Raw genomic sequence first — 20,589 nt, 5'->3', positions numbered from 1 at the left:
ACTAGAGTTATTCATGGGTCCCAAACAAGAGAATTTGCTGGACCAGGGGAGATTTGCCACTAGGAGGCCCTGTGTTCTCTGGGGGCTGCCGTGCGTCTCCAGGCATAACCACCATGGGGCAGGCACGGGGCTCAGGCTTTGCTATGGACACCAGGCTTTAGATGCTGGTCTGGCCTGAGCGCTGGGACTCTCTGGTCCTGGAACTTCTGTGATCTTGCCAGACTACAGATATTACTGGATGAGTGTGTCCTGGATTTGAGAGATGCAACTTGTGTTTTAAACTTCTACATGAATTACATTAATTCTTATACTCTGTGGACTAAGTATGGATAAATATGATCAGTATTGGATTCCAAGTTATTTTAAGTAACATTTGAAAGAAAACAAAGCCCTTAATTGCCTAACTCACTGGAAACTCTCCCACTCACACAATTTTTTTGATCAGTATGGACAACACTACTGCTCAGCCTGTCCTTACTTCCAGACTGTAATTAACATCTCACCAGTTCTTTCTGAACCACGTCTGTAAGATACAGGTTTTGTTACAATTTGCACAACTGAAACACTTGTCTAGGCTATCATCTCACATCTTGATTACAGCAACAAGATTCTTCACTCAGATTTTGGCAAATGCAAGATTGCCCTTCTTGTATCCATTCGGAATGATGCTGATGAAAAGATCATTTTTCTAGCGTGCTGCTTTGATGCTATCACCCTCCTCTGTATATCCCTCTACTGGCTGCATGCAATGTTTTTTAACATCAAACATAGTTTGGTTGCGGTGTTCTCTGTAAGCTGAGTGTTTGAGTAGCTACTCAGGAGTGATTTAGGTGCTGCCCAGCTCATTAGCAGAGAGCCCACAGGTGGCACCATGTGTTTATATTAGTGATACACATCTTCACTGGCTTTGGCGCACATAACAAAATTCCACCCATGGATGGAAAAAAATTAGAGGGAACTCTAATTGTATTGTATTCACTTTCAGGGCCCTTCGCATTGAACCTCCCATCCTGCCAATTATCTCTTTCACTGTTTGGCTGTTGATGTTCCCCTCTGATCAAGCCATAATGCCAGCCCTCACTGTTGACTTGTTCGGTTTTCTGCGTGCTTTCTCCTATACTGCTCAGTGCTCTTCAGGGATGCTTCTGTAAACATCTGCAAAGCAATTTTATCATTCACCTTCAACTCCCTCCTCAGAACTCTTTTATTGTGATGCCTAAAAACTTGACAGTTAGGCTGCTAGTGTGTAGATGCCACCATCTATCATGCTGAAAAATGCATTTGTTTACTTGTGTAGTACCCAGAGGTACTCAGACCTCATCTGGGATTAGTGAAGTCTCTGCTCTACAGCCTCAGCTGAGAGCCAGCTTGCAGGTTCTATCCCTGGTGCGCCAGCAACCAGGGTCTTCTGGTGTTACAATTGGGGGCTCGTCTGGGATGAACATCTGGATGGTGTCAGAAGGTCGGGATGTGCTTCCTCCGCCCAGGGAAGCATGTAGTACCCAGAGGTACTGAGACCTCATCTGGGGTGAGCGAAGTCTCTGCTCTACAGCCTCGGCTGAGGGCCAGCTGGCCTTTAGCTCACATGGTAGAGTGCAGGACTTTGGACCCTATGCTTGCAGGTTCTTTCCCTAGTGCCAGTACCCAGGGTCATTGGCATTACTCTTGTATTTTGGTTTGTCTGCATTCTCGGTGTCTAATACGCTGCCTGTTTGCCACTTGTGCACATTGTGGTGAATGTGGCTTGGGGCTGGTACAGCAGCGTGGCAGCAGGCTCGGGCTGTGCTGCATGGCTGTTGGGGCTTGGGGTTGGGTGGCTTCAGTGGCACAGCTCTGGTGGGGCAGCTTTGGTGAGTCACTGGGGTTGGCAGGGGGAAGGGTGCCTGGATGTTGGGGCGGAGGGTTAGGGATGCATGTGGCGATTGGTGGATTTCCTTTTGGACACAACTGGTCTATGTAGTGCTTCCAGCTGCTGCTGGATGTCCATGTCTGCATGCTCAAGGTCTGCGAGGTTTGTATCACCAACGCAGGGCTGCTCGTGCGGTGCAGGATGAGTGTGTCTGGGAGGGGCCCTTTAAGGGAGCAGCTTTCAGCTGCCCCGGAAGGGCTAGTGTGCTCTGTGACCCGGTCCGTGGGCTTTCCTGGCCCCTTATTTCGAAAGAGGGGGCTTGTGTGTGTGGACGCTCCATGTTTCCTTCCGGGGCGGCTCTTTTCGATGTTCCCCAGCTCTACTTCGACGTTGAACATCGATGTCGCCAGCCCTGGAGGACATGTAGACGATAATTGTCGAAGTAGCCTATTTCGATGTTCTTACTTCGAAATAGGCTACTTCGAGGTAGTGTCCTAGTGTAGATGTAATGTTTAATTTTTTTCTGTTTACTGTTCTTGGAATAGTCTTATAAAATGTCATATAGTTGGCTTCAGTAAATTATTTGTTGCTTAAAAACATTAAATATTTGACCTTCCTGGTTGTAAAAAATTCATGCTCTAAGATTTTTTTCCTTTGGTCTAAACAAAGTTGCAATGTGTATTTTGCATGTGTATTAAGCCACTTTTTGTGTGTGTTTTTTTTTTAACCTCTTTATTTAGGATTCAGTGGTCTCAGTTTAAAGGCTATTTTATTTTCAAACTGGAGAAAGTGATGGATGACTTCAGAACCTCTGCACCTGAACCAAGAGGCCCCCCTAATCCTAACGTGGAATATATTCCTTTTGAGGAGATGAAGGAACGAATCCTCAAAATAGTCACTGGATTTAATGGGTATGTAATTTTTAATCAGATTTCATTTATTTTAAAATGAGTTTATCTCAAGGCTAAGCAATGTTTCTTAACCTTCAGATGAACTCTCAAGATCCCTTCCAGTCTTACTGTGACTTTTGTTCATTGTTCTCAACACTTGCAGTAGACAACTTTAGCTATAAATAAATATCTTTCCACTTAAACATATTTTATTGTGATAACTTTTAAAAACTAAAGTCTGAAATGTCTTTTAGTGGTTACTCTAGTTTCTTGTGACGTTTATCAGTGACTTCAGTTATTTTAAATTGTGTGATTAGCTTCTCTATTATTCTTACAATACGAAAAGTATACATAAAGGGAGAAGTTGGAAGAAATAAGTATTAAAATCAGATTTATTTTAGCCCATTTTTAAGTGCTTTTTTTTTTAATGGCCTGTAAACCTTTTATATATTGTTGCCTTGTATGGGGCAGTTCAGCAACTCAGCAAGAACCATCTTTTCATTGACTGTGCAACAAAGAAAGAGTGCGTCTATCATGAATGGTTAATCTGCAGATTCAGATTTGTAGGTCCAACTCCCACCCCCAACGTGTTAACCAGTTAACTTTTCAAATGCTAAAAGTATATTTTATTTATCTAGACTTCAAAGTGCATTATTTATTGCAGCTTATTGCTTTTGTAAAAACTTTTCTGAAGTTCACTTTTGCTTTATTTAAAGAAAACACTTCTTTTATGGACTCTTACTTTCTACAGAGACATTAGAAAGAAATAGCACTTCCTTGTGCTTAAACTAAGTCACGCATTTATTATCAGCATGCTGTTCTTTTGCACCAACTGCTTATCTGATAACACATCAGTATATCAGCAAATGGACCTGTTGGAGCCTTCCTTGTTACCTCTGAGAGTGATAACTTGAAAGTATTGTAATAACCCCTCTTGAGATTCATATGCAGGAGTTAGTTAGATCGGTGGTTCTTGTTAAAATTCTCTAAAACTGACATTATTGAAAACATAAAACAAGTACTGTGTTTCAGAAATGACTCTGAAATAAATGCTTCTGGACATTGAAAATTTCAGATTCTTTCCTATATTCAGATTTCTGACTTAAATTTGATGCCAAGAATTTCTATTAAGAAACTTTTATAAATGGTAACATGAAGTTTGACATTCTGCTGGATAGTATTAATAGCCTACTTTAAGGAAGTAAAAACCTGTCTTTTAAATCTGGGCTTTTTGTTCTAGTATTTCAAAGTTGTTTTTTGCTTAAGTTGCAAACCTTACACAAGCTCCTAAACCACTCAGAGGAAATGAATAGCTAGTCAACCACCACATCATGTAGTTCCAAGGTATGATTGACCAAACTTGTGGGTGTCTGAGCCTATTTAAAAAAAAAAAAATTGCTTTTTTGCTGCAGTGTTATAAAGTGTTAGCGTTATACAATAAAGAACTCTCTACACTTTTCTCATGTGTTCTTTAGAACTGGAAACCAGCTGTTGTCACCAGTTGGAAAAACTAGAGGCCATGTAATTGTCTTTAAACAATTGCTAAAATTCAAAATGTTTCAGAGCCAGGAATGAAACTAATGAAATTTGAGGTTTAACAAATTTGAGATCAGTTCTGAACTCAGGCCTGTACTTCAGTAACAATGCATATAGTACAAAGGCTTAAAAAGTGGTTATTTAGGTAGCCTGCTTCATAAAGTCCATGACAACACAAACCTTAGGAATGTACTTTAAGTTTCTGCTGGCAAAGTAAAAATACTCATCACTAGAGTTGCATAAAATGCACATGTTTTTGCAGTTTGACGTTAGACACTAGAACTTAAATAGAACTCAGTTCTGTGATGTCAGGGTCATCAGTCTCTCTTGCTGAGCTATCTTTTTCTGCTCTCAACAACCAGGCAGCAGCATCCAATCAGATGAAGATTTTATATCACCACTACATGGCCTCTCTCTGTCAGGCTATCCTGCCTATACCACTTCTCTTTTAAGAACATAGGGTTCCCCCGCTTCCCTCACTGGGATAATGGGACCTTTATTTTATCTATACCATTGCTGTTTCAACTCCTTTGAACATCTTGATACCAGAGAGCACCATCTTCCCTAGAGCAATAATTTTCAGGCCTTTTACCATTTTAGCTCATGTATGTTCTTAAGATCACTGCAGGGTAACCCAGCAGAAAGTGTGGACACTTAATATGGGGTTTTTCCTGACCTTGTTTCCAGGATGCATAAGATAGGAAGAAAAAAGGCACATTAATCTTTCCTTTTCATCTGCAAAGGAAAGAATCACACAGCAGTAGTTACTAGAGGATGAGTGCCTTCTCTGGTAGTTAGTGACTTTGGATTAAATGACTTTGATAGACAGATGACTGCATAGTGACATGGCAGTACTTGTATAATTGTACTTGTTTAACCCAAAATATCCGTGTTTGCCTACATGACGTTATATGGTGCATGTCCAGAGTCTCCTGTCACATGTAAAAATCTTACATGCAAAGCGATTCTTAAGTTTCCCATGTCCCCTTTATCCTTCACCAGTAAAGTGACTCTTCCCAGAACTAACCACTGGAGGAGTATGGTTCATGGAAAATTCTTTGCAACAAGAAGTTAACTCTTCAGCAGCAGAAATAGGGCTAATTTTCAGGTATATTCCTTGCACACTTACTGTTTTGAGTGGGGGTTTCTGGCTTTTCAGCACCACTTCCAACACACACACACACACACACACACACACACACACACACACACACACACACACACACACACACACACACACACACACACACACACACACACACACACACACACACACAATAGAAGTAAGCTTTTTTGACTTTTTAGATGGTTACTGATCTTCAGTCGCGGTTATTGGGTTAGGAAGACTTTGTGTTGGGGTACCTAAGAGAAATATCCATGTTTGAATATAGAATGTTTCCTTTGCCAACCTTTATTATTTGGTCCATTTGTCCAATTAAAGGCATTTCTCTGTATCTTTTCTTCTCTTTCTGCTTAGCACACTTCACATGGCTGTAAATGATCGCATATTCTCTATAGCACTCTGACTAGTATCATTGGGGAGTGCAGTTCTGTTCATTTTTGCTTAATTATGGGATTCCTAATCTTTTTGCTCACGTGAATAAATCTCAGGCCTTGTCATGCAGTTTGTGTATGGATTTAACAGTTTAGAAACATATTTTATACAATAAGTACGACTTCCTCTGTCTGTTCTGTCTCGGATTGATTTGACTGTCCATGTACAAAGCTGCACTGATTATAATTAAATTTAGTTTAAAGCCACACCTTTAAAATGTCTATAATATGTACTTTTTCATAGTTTACTATAGCTGAGATGGGATTGCCACTGGAAGCCTGCTGGTTTAAAAAAAATAAAAATAAAAACCAGTAACTCAGTGTTGTCAGTTTCTTGTTAAGCACATACTACGTACAATATTTTGTGTCAACTGCTGTGCATTAAACAAAGTTCACTATTTTATAGATGATTTAAAGGGCCCAGAGCTGCTGTTGGGCCAGAACAAAGTTTATTAATATAGGTTAAAATTAACTTAAAGTTAGAATTTGTGGGCTTTGATCTCACCAAAGTAAGCTGAATCTGAGTTTCATGAACTTAGTGTATATTAGTCTTTCTAATTGTATCCTAAATGTCTCCTATTAAAAACTAACACGATTCTACTTGTTGTCTTCATGTTTTTATATACCACGACTTAAGTTATGGATGTGTACAAGGATGTTTAAGGAGATAGGCGATTTGGTTTTACAATGTTTAAAGATCAGCTGTTAAAACCTTTGGTAGTCTAGTGCGGTTCTTTGCCTTCCCACAACCTCCAAAAAGTGCTCAACAAATAGTATTACCTCTTTATGCATCTGAGCACTTAGCAAGATTGGCAGAGAGACTGACTACTGAGAAAGGGGACAAACTGAGGAATTGGCATATGGCTGAGGTTTTCTGGTTTGGCATCTCTGCGAGTAAAGTCAATAAACGCCTTGGCCAAAAGTTGATGAAAGACCAGGTATGACTTTAATCCATAGCAAATATGTTTAGAGTGATATTAACAGGAAGGGAACCCTCGCAGGCTGAAGGACATTGTCATTGAGTACATTGAACTGAAAGGATTACCTAAGCTCATTTTTGCCAAACTGTATAGGGAACCAAGTTAGAAAACAGTAAAAATCATTTTGGACCATAGTAGTCAGAGAAGGTCAGACACTTAATTTAGATGGGTAAAATTCACTCAATTCCCACTTTCAAGTGAATTTCTTTTATGGCACAAAAGAAATGTGCAGTAAAGGTCTGTTTTGGGAATATTCTGGTCCTCTTGCTGTGTCAGATCCTGTAGCAAGCCGTGCATGCATTAATTCTCTACCACCTGAGAGAGCTATTTACTGATCTACAAAGATTCACCTGTAAGAGTTTCACTCTTTATTCAGGAGTGAAATAAAGATGAAATTGCCTTGGTTTAGTCGTGTGATAATGATGAATATTGATTAATCCACACTACAGTTGATGTGTTTTGGAGGTAGATATGTTGGTGGTAAGGATTTCTGCTAGGTCCTGTCTTAAAGCATACCTCTTAGTTCAGTGGAGTCCAACAATAATGCAAGGATTGCCACACTTGTGGTTATGATGCCTGCATATTTGCTGCCTCCCCACCTCTCGCTGTATATTCCGGCAATTCACTGGAGCCAGGGCCAATGGGGTTGTAGGAGACATGCTGTGCTGGGCCACGGATGCACCAGGGCAGCAGAAGCCATGCAGCTCCCAGCTGAAGGCCCTGGAGCTGCACCAAGGACAAAGGAGGTGAGCAGCTCTGAGCAGGGCTGCACCAGGGCAGAAGGAACTGTGCTAGGGAAACATGCAGAGATTGTACTGTTGCTGCCAGGCACGTGTCCCACCATGGGGCCGTGGGGGGGTGGGTGTCATCGTGTGCACAGAGCAGCCAGAAGGGCACTTCATACGTGTGACTTTACTGAGCCTCATTTCACCGCATACAGGGGCCCTATTTGACGCATGTGGCGAATGGGAAGCATATTGGACACCACGGTCTTAGTTGTTTCAGGTTATGGTTTATATACTGTATCCTAATCCACAGTAGAATCTGCAAAACACGGTAACTCGGTGATATTTAGTCATCTGACGAAGCTGGTCTTTGCCCATGAAAGCTTATGCTCCAAAATATCTTAGTTTATAAGGTGCCACAGGACTTCTTGTTGATCGGGAAGATACAGACTAACTCGGGTACCCCTCTGATATTTAGTCTGGATATTTATAGGAAAAGCATGGGTCTTTGAGGACTTTCCAATAGAAATAATGCTAGTAACCAATCTCCTGGGTTGAAAATGGTCCCTCCTGACTAAACAGGAATATTAGTGAAAAATCAGCCCTGTGCGTTTGAGAGACCCATTTTTATTTGATGAAATAGGCATAACACAGGCTCTTCTAGCTTGTGTAACTTACCCATTGCAAACTTGAGTTTTTTTTCTTATAACTGTTAGCACTCTAATTGTGAGTAAGAGTTGTAACCATTCTGTAATAGGTATGAAATCATGTTGTGTGTGCAAACTGTTGTGGTGTAATTTTTACAATTTCCTAAATGTATTAAAATGTAATTCTTATTCACATTGTAGTAAGCACCTTGTGTTTCAGGTGTAATGATTTCAACATCAGTTAGTATAATGCTTATAAAGCAGTACTGTATTCCTGTACTGTAAGTCAAAATATTTTGTTAGATGCTGATAAATGTGTAAATAGCTATACTGTAAATATATAAATATTATTATGGGACATGCATGTAGGATAGGCTAACCTTAAGTGTTTCATCTTTTATTGATTGCTAAAATGAAATTTCAGTTACTCTTACCAGTGTTTGTGTGAAATCAATTATGGAATTGCTATATAGAGGACACAGCTGTATGAACGAAATACTTGAGTATCTAGCCCTGTCATAATTTGATACAACAGGAAAACTAAATTTTTATGTAGATGTGGATATATCAGCAGAGCTGACTGGGTAGATACTGTATTTTTCTGAATTATAACTAGCTGTATTTTTATGAACTGTAAAGAAAGTCTTAAGAATCACTTTATTTTTGCCAGATCTAGGAGTGTGAATCATTATTTGTTTTGAAACATTTTTACTGGTGCTGTTTCACATATTACCCCCATAATTTACCCATAAATGTAATCTTAAACTGTGATTTGATTTTTTTTTTTTTTTTTTTTTTATTTCCTGAATTGAAATCTACATGTAACTTATTGAATACTGTGTGCTTACTGAATTGAGATTTTTGGAATGGTGTCTTTTGCATTTTAGTTCAAAGTATGGCAAAGGATCTATTCCCCAAAAGGTTGTGCTGTGTTTTTTCTAAGCATTCATGCAAAATGACAAATGTAAACTAGAGATTAAATCTGTGTCTACACACGGTGAGCTAAAGGTGTGATTGTCAGCTTTCGTAGACATAATGGCACTATCTCTGGAGGAATGTCTTCACTGTGGAGAAGATCGAATTAAGGTATGTCGATTCCAGCAATATAACTAAGGCAGCTGGAGTTGCTTATCTTAATTCAGCCTTGCCCTTTAGTATAGATCTGGCCTAACTGACCTACTTGCTAAAAATGTTAGCGTAGATTCAATATTCTGGGACTCAACAAGTGGTGGCATGGACTAGCTACATCAAGGTACATGTCCATGTAGTTAGGGCATCTAGCTGAGCTCCTATGGCTGCTCTACCATTTTAGCAGGCTAGCTCAATTAGACCTAGTGAGATTGTTTACGTGATCTGGGAGTTAACCCCTCTAAGTGCAGAGGATGGCAACTACCCTTTTACACCAAGCTTCCAGTAAAATTTCATTAGCTCTGAACCTGTTCGGCCTGCTGATGCTTCTTAGCAGCCTTTTACACATTTTACATTGTTACAAGTTCCATTTTACATTGTTCTATTTGTATTTCATTGCAGTATCCCCTTTACTATTCAGCGACTTTGTGAGTTGCTGACAGATCCTAGGAGGAATTACACAGGAACAGACAAGTTTCTTAGAGGAGTGGAAAAGGTATGTTCCTCTTTCAGGGGCATTGGAGCTAAATTGTAACTATAACTATGTAATATTTAAATATCTCCCAAATTTTCATTGGTTTCATTGTAATTGCAACTCCCCATTTGGTTAATTTTTTTTAAGAAAATCTGCAAAAAGCTATTCTAAAATATTTTTGACCCAAAAGCAAATAAATTTCAGGATTAAAGCTGTCTGTTAATCAGTTCGTAGTGCTCCAGTATTGCAATTTATATAGGGTATAATATTGCTTGCTCTTCTGAGCTGTCACCACCAAATGACTGAGGGATATGATATGATTGGGTACAACCACACAAGTTATAAGATCTGGGCAGTTTTTTCCTTTCTTTTGGGTTTGAATCAGACTCAAAAACTGAAGGAGAGATTTCTGTTTTCAGCTCTCTTCAATATTTTAGCACATTTTTAGCACCTTTATTACGTGACTACTGAACTTGTGTTACAGTGTTATATAGAATGTTTTCCAAAAGTATGAAGAAATAGTTGCAGAATTTATGTCAAAATTGTTTCCTTGGGGAGGGCCCAGTTATTATTAGGGCATGTGTAAGTCAGCATGGATTAGGGCCTTATACTGCTGCTGACCTGTAACGGTTCTGCCAGTGGTACACGTGACTGGTTTCATGGTAGATTTATAGCCCTCATCTATTAAGTTTTTAATCTAGTAAAGCAGATGTAGTGTTCAGCAGTGGGAGAAAAATTATGTACAGTTTGGACCTCCCTGGCCTGGCACCTTTAGGGCCTGAGCTGTCCTGAAGGAGTGAGTTTGCTGGACCAGGGAGGTCAGGCCACTCCAGAAGGCCCTGCTTCAGCTGGCAGCACTCCTTGTCACTTATTGTCCCTGTGGCTGGGACTCTCTGGTTTGGCAACATCTGTGGTCCTGCCAGACCAGAGAGGTTCAACCTGTACTCAGTCCATTTTTTTAGTTGTAGTACTGTTTATCCCCATTGTGTGTACACTTGTGTTTAATTTATTAAACATGTGGCTTGTGATCAAAACCTGACTGAAATGAATAGAGCGTTATGTAAGGTCCAGACTAAGACATTGGTACATTTATTCACATTCAGAGGATATTTGAAATTGTAAGTTACAGATTTAGGCATTCAAGTTTAAAATCTTGGCCTTGCTTTGTGTGTATTTTGCAGTCTGACTTCATGATGGGGGAGCAGGAGCAGTCAGACACTTACCTTGAATCCACTGCATTTAGATACCTTTATTAGAAAAGTGATCAGTACCTAACTGTCTGTGTTGATATTCCATTGAAAGATTTTCATGTTGTTGGACCCTGTCTTGTGCTGTAATTAGTAGCAGCCAACACACATACTGTAATATTTAGCACTTCATGTTATCTTAATAGGCTAATTCAGAAATCCATGTAGTGTGGTTCTTAAAATGCATATTAAAACCAGTATTGGAATAATACTTGAATATGCACAAACTATTTTTCAAATAATGATCAACCCTTTTTTTCTGAAATCAGAAAATGCTCTCTTGGGCTTTTTGCACACTGAGGTTTCTTTGGTGTTCTTTTTCTTTGAAATTCTGAGGGTTGCTGTAGCACTACTGAAGCTCTGCTGGGGCTAGTACCTACCACTGACTGGCAGCATCTTGAGATTTTCACAGTTCCATGTGGAGTATTGGTTTAATGTAATTAGAACCATCAAAGTGACAAACCTCATCAAAATATAGTTTCAGTTGCTTTGACCTCTACTGTAGCATATTGGTAATTGCAGTATGTTGGAAATCTTGTTTGGTTTGTATTCTTCACAATAACAAAGCACCTTTAACATTGTTTGATGTAAAAATTACTTTGAAGGTGGTGTTAGATTATTCTGAAGTCAAAATAACATTCTGCAGAGAATGTTAATTGTATCAGCTAGATTTTGTAAATAAAATCCAACTGTTATGTGTAAATCTTCAAGTTCACATGTTCTTTAAGGATCAGAAACTTTTTTTTTGCATCTAAATACTTTTTTTTGTATTGCAGAATGTAATGGTTGTCAGCTGTGTATACCCATCTTCAGAGTAAGCATAAACTTAATTTCAACTATTTAAAGATTAGGATTATATTAGATTTTTTTTGTTCTCCATATTGCGGGAAGAAATGGTGTATCCCTTTGAGAAGGAAAAAGATGTACTACAAAAGTTCAGCTACCATGTCAATGGGTTAAACAAATGCCCTTCAAAATCTCCTAGACTTTGCATTACAAAAAAAGTAAAGGTATACTGCAGGCATGTATTGCTCACTGTTCTGCCTCTATAGTAAATTTGGGATGGAAAACAAGCTTCTGAGAAAAAACTAGACACAGTTTAATACCAAGCAATACACAAGTGCATAAAACAGTGACTACTAGAATAGCATCATCCCTGCTCTTATAGTAATAAACTTTTTCTCTTCAATAACTAATTCTTGCTACGAAAATCTGCTCTGAAGAGCAACTTGGCACACAAAGTGGTGCCTAGTGAGGGCACAAAAGTAGAGGCTGAGTCTTTTTAAAAACTAACATTGAAGCAAAAGTGAGAGGTTCAGAGATTAACACTTATTTGAACTGAATGCAACAGAATATAGATTCCTGCCTTTCAAATCTCATTTCAAGAGAGGATTGTCACTACTTTCAGGATTGCCCTACAGTAGGTGGTTTTAGTGTTCCTAAAGTGCCTAGTGGCTTGTAGAGCCAGTTGAGTTATCTAGAAGAGGAATGCCCAAATTATCTTCAGCCTTAGTCTGTCTCCTTAGATCTACAAAAGCTTCATTCTCAACTGGACCAAAAGAGCCCCCCAGCACTGTGCTAATTTGAAGAAAGTAGGTAAAGCACAGAAACAAGTTCTTCAAATCTGATTACTTTAAAATAAGTTGTCGAATCTTAAGAATGTGGGCCTGGCAAGTACCTTGAGAGATCATGTATTCTAATCCCTTGCCTTGAGGCAAGACTAAGTATCAGAATAAGTGTTTTGCCCTATTGTAACAGTTAATGATAGCACATATTGCACCTAGTGTGGGATCTGAAGTTATTCTTGCTGTATGAGCACTTGTTCTGTGAGGGAGAGTTTTGTCCTCCAAAGGAAGTCTAAGGGGGAACTGAAGGCTCGTGGTTGTGGTGGTTTTATTTATTGTATCTATCCCATAGTCACTCTTGGCATTTCACATATCTAGTAGATGCAGTTTCTGTCTAAAGTTTAAAATCTAGAGCCCAAATCCAGCAAATCTTTATGCATATGCTTCACTTCAAATATGTGTAAAGTCACACTGAAGATAAATTATGCCTTTTATTTTATCCTCTAAAGGAATTAGAGGATGTCAAGATATTCAAGGCATAAGCAGCAAAGGCAGATGACAATCCACTTAATTAGCTACTTGATGGCCATTGAAGTCAATTTAGTTAATATCTTCTACCCTGTGTTTTAAATTTAAATCTAGTAGTCTGTAACTACTTTTAACAAATAAATGTTCTTAAGATCGTCTGTGGACTAAGGAGCCTTAAATTTTGTGTGTGTTTTTAATTTCTCATAGGAAAAATAATTCCAATAGTTTAAACAGGATGAACGGTGTTATGTTTCCAGGAAACTCACCAGGTTATTCAGAGAGGTAAGTTGAGTAGTGTCAAGAGGCAACATGTACTTGGGTGGGGAATACGATAGGATGAAGGAAATGTTTTATGACTGTGGAAGCAGACTGGCCCAGACATTGTCCTACAGTAGTGTATTACAGAATGCCACTGACATGTTAAAATATTTTTTTAATTCAGTTCATATAGAGGTGGATTTGACAGATTTTGCATGATGGGATTTATTGGATTTTGAGCTAAATAATTCAGCTTTGAAAATGAAAATATACTAACAGGTTCCTTTTCAAAGATTTCTGACTCTAATGTATTTTAATTGTTTAGTTTAAAAGGATTAAAAATTAATTTTATTTTTTAGATCTAATATAAATGGTCCTGGAACTCCCAGACCAGTAAATCGACCAAAGGTTTCCTTGTCAACTCCTATGACAACAAATGGTTTGCCTGACAGCGCAGATAATAAAGAATCAAACTTGCAGCAAAAGGAAGAAAAAACCCACAGGTTTGTGTGGAATAATACATAATCAAATATTTCATTATTTTCATATCTTACAGTTTTTTAAATATTTTTAAAACATATCTTTTTGGTAAGGCTCAGCTGTGCAGTAAGAGACAACATTTGAAAAGGATTGTGGTAAATACTCAGCCCTATTAGATATATACTTGCTCCTTCTTGTTTGACTTAATATACCAAAGTGAAGATTTGTGTTGGACTGTGACTCTGTAATAGAATTCTGTCTAGTTGAAGATATTTCTCAGTTCTACTTGCTGAGTTTTTATACATTTATAGTAGGCCAGCTCTTTTCTGATTGTATAGATATCGAGTAAGAGTGACTGAAAAATTAGTAATGTCGCATTGAGGGGATCCTACGTTTTTCACATTTAACTACTGCCAGAATGGTGCATGAAAACCAGTACATTTAAAAATCATAAATGCTTGTTACTTATAGATCTGCCTTTCCTCAAATTATAATAAACCATAATCCAGACCCACCATACATTAGCCCAATTATGCAACTCATTTCAATTTGCTGGCAGATAGTGTGGTCTGATGCCTGAAAACTTAGTAAATCTGGACGTGGCCCAATAATGACCAGACTGAGTTCTACTGTATAGGACATCTCATGGAGAATAAAACCTTGCAAGTAACCACCTCCCACGTGCATTGTATTCATCTCTGATGTCAGGAAGGAGGAGAAATGAGGCAAGACATGGAATGTATTTTGATACTGAGGCATGACTTCTTTGGGTCTTACAGTGAATCACCAGCATCTGAATCAGAAGGTACTCAAGGCAGCCCTGTAAAAAATAAGCACCCTGAAGACGATCCTGTGGAAGCAGAGGGACATGAGATAAAAAGACTTAAATTTGAAAAAGAAGGGGAAGCAAGAGAGACAGCTAACCAAACTGCCTCCAGTGAAGTCTCTTCAGTCATGGCAGAAGAGACTGAAACATCTTCTTCTACATCTCAGGATAAAGAAAAAAATACTAGCTGTGCCAGACAGCACTGTACAGAGGAAGAGGAAGAAGGTATTTCAGATTTACCCATATATATGTAACAATTTTCTAGGGACAGGGAAATCCTCTAGGTTGTATCCAGTTCTGTTCTGGGACCTTCCTTCTCTTTAGAAGGTCTGGCTCCAGTGGGACTATTCTTAAGAGTTAGGCTGTGGACTTGCTACCAGCCGCTGTTTGAGAGAGGTATAAATTGCTGAGTGATGCTCAGCCTCAAGAAAAAGAATCCTCTTAAGTCCAGTTTGTGGTAATTGAGGAACAAAAAGCACAACCATGTGAGTTGTTGTAAAGCTGAGTTCTACCCAAAGGGCTACGAAGTTGGCACTAGTCCAGAGTAAAGAAATGGAAATTCATGCCAGTGTCTTCTAGGCAGTAATATATATCATGGTTTACTGCAGATATTCTTCTGTTCTGATTTCCTACATTCAAGAGTAACAGCTTAGTTGGCAAAATGTCCTGCTAGATGTAATTTTTGCTGCACACTTTTTTCAGTCTTATGCCCAACTAATACAGGGGTGCCTAGCCCATGGCTCACATGTGGCTCTTTGAGCCATTAAATGTGGCTCCTCAGAGCCGTGTGCTGGGAGTGCCATACGCTACTCTGCACCCATGCCCCAGCACTTGGTGGGGAAATGTGTGGCAGTGGTGGCTCCAGTGAGTTGCTGGCAACAGCTTAGAGCCAGGGCAGGGAGAGGACTGAGTTAGAGAGGGGAGGGCTGGGGGTGCCTTGCTCTTGGGGAGGGGGCGGGCATTTAGTTGTAGGGCCTTGAGGGGGCTGGCTCTGGGGGATATGGGGAGGGCATTGAGCCACATAATATATATTTTTGTTGGTTGGTCGGTAGATGAGTATAAATAAGTATGTGGCTCTTTGCACTCTGTCCATGGCTCTTAGTCCCTAACTGGTTGGCCAGCCCCAAACTAATATGAAAAAGATTGGCTACCCTTAGAACACAATGGGAATGTGGGGAAGTAAGCAAAGCACATTCATCATTGAAGAACTTCCCTATATAAAGTCACATGGTTCAATGGTGTCACACTGCATTCGTTTCTAACTGAAATACTGTATAGACTGTGGTGTGGAAGCTGGTAACTTTAAGTATAGTTAAGGTGCTCCAGAGTTTAAAATTTACATCGACTCACTTTTCTACAGAGGAAAAAACAGAGTACTGTATTTTAATATAATACAGTAAGGTCTCAGAGTACACGAACTCAGAGGATGTGACCCCGCTCTTACACCGACCCCAATTCCTATTGTAAACCATGTACCGTGATTTCCAGTTCCACTTGTCGCTCCCCCTGGCCTGGCTCAACCTCCCTCAGCTCTGCATGGCCCCAGAGCAGCTCCCCCACAGCTCCACTTACCACCCCCACGCAGCTCTGGCTCACCCCGCGTGCCCATGCCTGGGTCTGGCTTACCACCACTCTCGCGTGGCTCCAGCTCACCCCACAGCCACTGGCCCAGTTTAAACTGCCCACAAGTGGCTCTGATTCAAGCCACCCCACGTGGCTCCATTGCAACCCCCCTGCCGGCTCACAAGCTGCCCACCTCCCTCCCCCCGTGGCTCCAGTGCAACCCCCTTGGCTCACAAGCTGCCTGCTCATCCCCCTGCCCACTTGGCCTCCGGTACAACCCCCTTGCTGGCTCACAAGCCACCTGCCTGCCTCCCTTCCACTGGGGCACCGGTGCAACCCCCCCAGCTCACAAGCTACTTGCTCATGTCCCCTCTCCCCGCCCCCCCCCGCTCTGCTGCAAACCCCCCTGGCTCACAAGCCGCCCACCCAGCAAGCCAGCCACCCCCGCCCCACACAGCTCCTGTGCAACCCCCACAGCCAGCTCACCACCCACGCATGGCTCTGGTTCCAGCTCAACTCCACACCCCCCTGCAGCCCAGCTCACCACCCACGCTCGACTCCACCCCTAACCCACCCCAGGCTTAACTCTCCCCAGCTGCCACCCCCAGTCCAGGACTTACCTGTCTGCTGCTTTTTGGCTTCAGAACATGTGTTCTGCCCAGGAAAAAGCTGGGCACCCACTTACCCAAAATCTGGGTATACGTGAGTGTGCGTGGAACGGAACTCTCGCGTACTCTGAGACCTTACTGTAAATCTGTTTCCTATTATTTGGGGATTCAAACACTTAGTACTATTGTTGACTTGTTTAAAAAGAATGCACTGTTAATCTAAATAATGCATATACTTTCAGAGTCCTTCATGTCCCCAAGAGATGTTGCTCCCGAAAGAGAAGATAAAGAAAAAGACATTGAATCCTTAACTGTGAATGAAGAGATCTCTGAGGAGAATAATCAAATGGAGGAATCTGACCAGTCGCAAGTAAAGAAGGTTTTACATTCTGAAGACAGTGAAAATAGTGGATCTGTCATTAGAGGATCTGGCTGCAATGAAACTGAAGAATTAGGATCATATGCCAATGAAACTGCTGAAACTTCCTCAGAGACCCCTATGGAAAACGGTGATGAAGCCACAGAAGCTGCAGAAGAACCAATGGAGCAAGACTAATAATTTAAATACACTTAGATGCAGTATTTTCCATAAGGCTCTGGTTTTACACTGTAAAAATAATTTTATGTAATAAAGTGGACCTTTAGTTTTACAAGAGAAGCAGGTTGTAAAATAAACTTCTCCATGGATTGAACCCTGAAAGAGTCATACATGTTAAGAACTGTGAATACTCCTTCAGGTCCTGCTTACCGCTGACTTTTCGGTTTGGTCAACTCAGTGGTTTGTGTATAGTTTTTTTATTTAGAATAAAAGTTTTTAAACTGGAAGGTAATTATAATTTTGACAACTTTTTTGGAGATTACGACATTTAGTTATGTATGCAAGAAAGCTTACTGTCTTGTCTTTCTCTGACAGCTATAGCAGTTATTTCATATTTTGGTTACAGTGTCAACATTAACATGTGAATTATAGGGCTTCATGCTGGTTTCCAGACTTTTATTTGACTACATACTATGGAATCTTAAATTGTGTTTAAAATGTTACTTTACACACCTCTCTCTATTCTAACGGGAAATGTTATATTTTTCTGTTTCTAAAAAGATGAATACAGTGTACGCTTTTTTCTATTGGAAAAGACTGGGTTCACCTCTCAAGGCAGTTTTTTGCCTCTTAATAAACCAAATAAAATCTGGCCCCTATGGAACACTGGAAATCCTAGCATTGTTGGAAACACCAGGTTAAACACATTCCAAGAAAACTGTTCAGACTACAACACTTCTGAGGTGCCTGAGTAAAAGGATTTCATTTATTTATGAAATAATGTGCTTTCTGTTGAGAACAAAGTAATCAAACTTGATCTTAAGCTGTTGTAAATGGAACATCGGCACACGTGATAACAGAATATTTCAGAAAAATTGGACACCTACTTGCTTTTGAGAGCTTCTTGAGCATTGTGAATATTCCCAAGGAGTTTTTTGAAATTATTCAAATGTATGCAAATAACATTGCTATGATACACCTGTAACGGAAGAATTAATATATTACCTTAGTTATGTACCTGAGCTAAATGACTAAATGTTTTAGGGATGCATAGAAATCACCATAATTTGTATAACATTTTGGAAGTGAACTAAATATTTTTGAACATGCTACTTTGACAGTCAGTTTTTTGTTTTCTTTAAAACCAGCTCAAAGCACAACTACTGCTTTAAACTCACAATATTTTCATATCCCATATTTAAAGACATGCAGTCTGCAACCTCCTGGTCACAATTACTGGCTGCCAAATTTATACCTGTTTCTTCAACTGTACCTTTTTGATATGTAGAGTTTTTAAATTTCTGTAAAGTAGGTTTTTGTAGATTGTAATGAGTGTTCACTGCCATTGTGGAATGGTATATAATTGTATAATTTCTGTGTGTAAACTGAATGCTTGGGCTTTCAATACAGTATTCATATAAAGCAATAAATATTAATGTTATAAAACTTTTGAGTACATTTTTATCACACTATAAGGATTCCATTTTTAGTTGAAGTTCAGATTCCTGAAGTTCAAAAACGACCTCCAAAAATGCATGCTAACAGTTTCTTGCACAATGTGGCATACTTTATATATGTATGGTTGGGGAATCACAGCTTTTTGAATAATACTAGAGTAATTTGGCTCAGTTGGTATATTTGTAAGGTAATGTACTACTTACTGACTTTCTTGGCCATCAGGGTCAAAGCAGACAATGTATTCAGGGGAAAGGCTTGTTTAAAAACAGACAAAATGCCTGTTGATTAGTATTCACTAGACAGAATGGAAATCAAACAGTTTTTCTTTCTTTTTGTACTAAACGGGTTGGATATGCATTATAAAAATGAAAAGTCTAAACCAAAATGTTGGATTAGTAAAATATTTCAAAAGTGACATAACATGAGGGCACCTAACTTTTTTTTTTGATTTTCTTTTTGAAATTTCGCCAATGAGAACAAAACTTCATTTTTTTAAAAATTAGAGATTTTTGAATTTTTCTTTAGTATGTGTATTTGTGAAAATATTGTCAATAAATCTATTCTTTAAGCACCTGTGACCTTTTGATATGTTTATTTTAGCAACACCTAATGTTGCAGAACTATTAAAAAACTTGCTTCAATAACTTTGAGACCTGAATTCCCCCTTGTAAATCAGCAAATTTGCTTTTTTTACCATGAAAGACTAAACTCAAGTTTGAATAAACTTCACACAGTAGGTGTTGATTGCTTTTAAATATTTCTGCATTTAAACCATTAATTACGAAATAGCACAGGTAAGTGCAATGTTGCTTAGGTTCTGTACATGCTAGCAATTGGTATTCAGTGGTTCCAAAGCAGAGGCATAGTCTGATCTGTGTATGATTGGATAGATAGTCTGTTTCCTACCATTAAAAATGCATGTAATTATGTGTACTCTCACTTAAAGCTTGATTTTTAGAAGAGATGAATACCTACAAAACATAACTGCATATATTTTGTACACTTTTAGTATTTACATGTATGAATTAAGCATGTAGCTGCATGTGCCATCTCTTTTTAAAAAAAAAAAATCAATCTTATGGTCTACCCTCACTTACAAGGAGTAGCCAGTATTCTAGGAGTACTAGTTTTTGAATGAGTGTTAGTCTCTCATACTAAAGCCACAGAGGCAACGTTCATAAAAAAAAAAAAAAAAAAAAAAAAAAAAGGTGCATATCATGACACACCACTCTGAAAGCTACATTGCTAATTAAAGAACCTTTTTTAATTAGAATGTCTGAATATTATGTAATGCTATTAAAACTTAGATCTAACTGCTGTGGCATTTATAGCATACAGTTTTGTTAAAGCGTGTTCATGCTACAAATATTAATACTGTACTATGGAAAAGCTGAAGATGGACCACCCTTTAGTTTCTCTGGTCAATGGCAGAAATGAAATTCCTCCACTGTATTAAAATTTGGAATTGACATTTGAAAATAACAATTTGAAGCACATAATGGAAATTTTAGGTGCCCATCACCTCAGGATCCAGGCCCTGGACAGTAGGCTGAATGTTATTCATCTGATGGAGTGCTTTTGTGTGCTCACAGCTTCAGTATTGTACATGTATAATTCCAGAACTAGAGGGCCTATATGAACAACTTGTTTTACAGAATGAGACATGATGTATTGCACCTTATTTCACAGAGGTCATAAGACCTGAACCCTTCAGTTATGCTCTTCTTTAGATTA

The 20,589-nt window shown here is 39.2% G+C and overlaps 1 protein-coding gene across 2 annotated transcripts in view; it reads left to right on the top strand.

The window, feature by feature from the left end:
• Positions 1-18,843, top strand: part of PPP4R2 (protein phosphatase 4 regulatory subunit 2) — a 32,341-nt gene extending 13,498 nt beyond the window's left edge. For both annotated transcript variants that reach the window (XM_075005102.1, XM_075005103.1), the window contains 7 exons: positions 2,590-2,760; positions 9,712-9,805; positions 11,808-11,845; positions 13,332-13,406; positions 13,742-13,885; positions 14,642-14,913; positions 17,102-18,843. In XM_075005102.1, the coding sequence (XP_074861203.1) occupies positions 2,590-2,760; positions 9,712-9,805; positions 11,808-11,845; positions 13,332-13,406; positions 13,742-13,885; positions 14,642-14,913; positions 17,102-17,415 (1,108 nt within the window). In that variant the 3' untranslated portion in view covers positions 17,416-18,843. The remainder of the gene's footprint in view (positions 1-2,589; positions 2,761-9,711; positions 9,806-11,807; positions 11,846-13,331; positions 13,407-13,741; positions 13,886-14,641; positions 14,914-17,101) is intronic.
• The last annotated feature ends 1,746 nt before the right edge of the window (positions 18,844-20,589 follow it).

The sequence above is a fragment of the Carettochelys insculpta genome, chromosome 11, assembly GCF_033958435.1.
Source record: "Carettochelys insculpta isolate YL-2023 chromosome 11, ASM3395843v1, whole genome shotgun sequence".
In the NCBI taxonomy this organism is placed as follows: Eukaryota; Metazoa; Chordata; order Testudines; family Carettochelyidae; genus Carettochelys; species Carettochelys insculpta.
The sequence above is the reverse complement of the archived record's forward strand: the minus strand, read 5'-3'. Positions and strand labels throughout refer to the sequence as shown.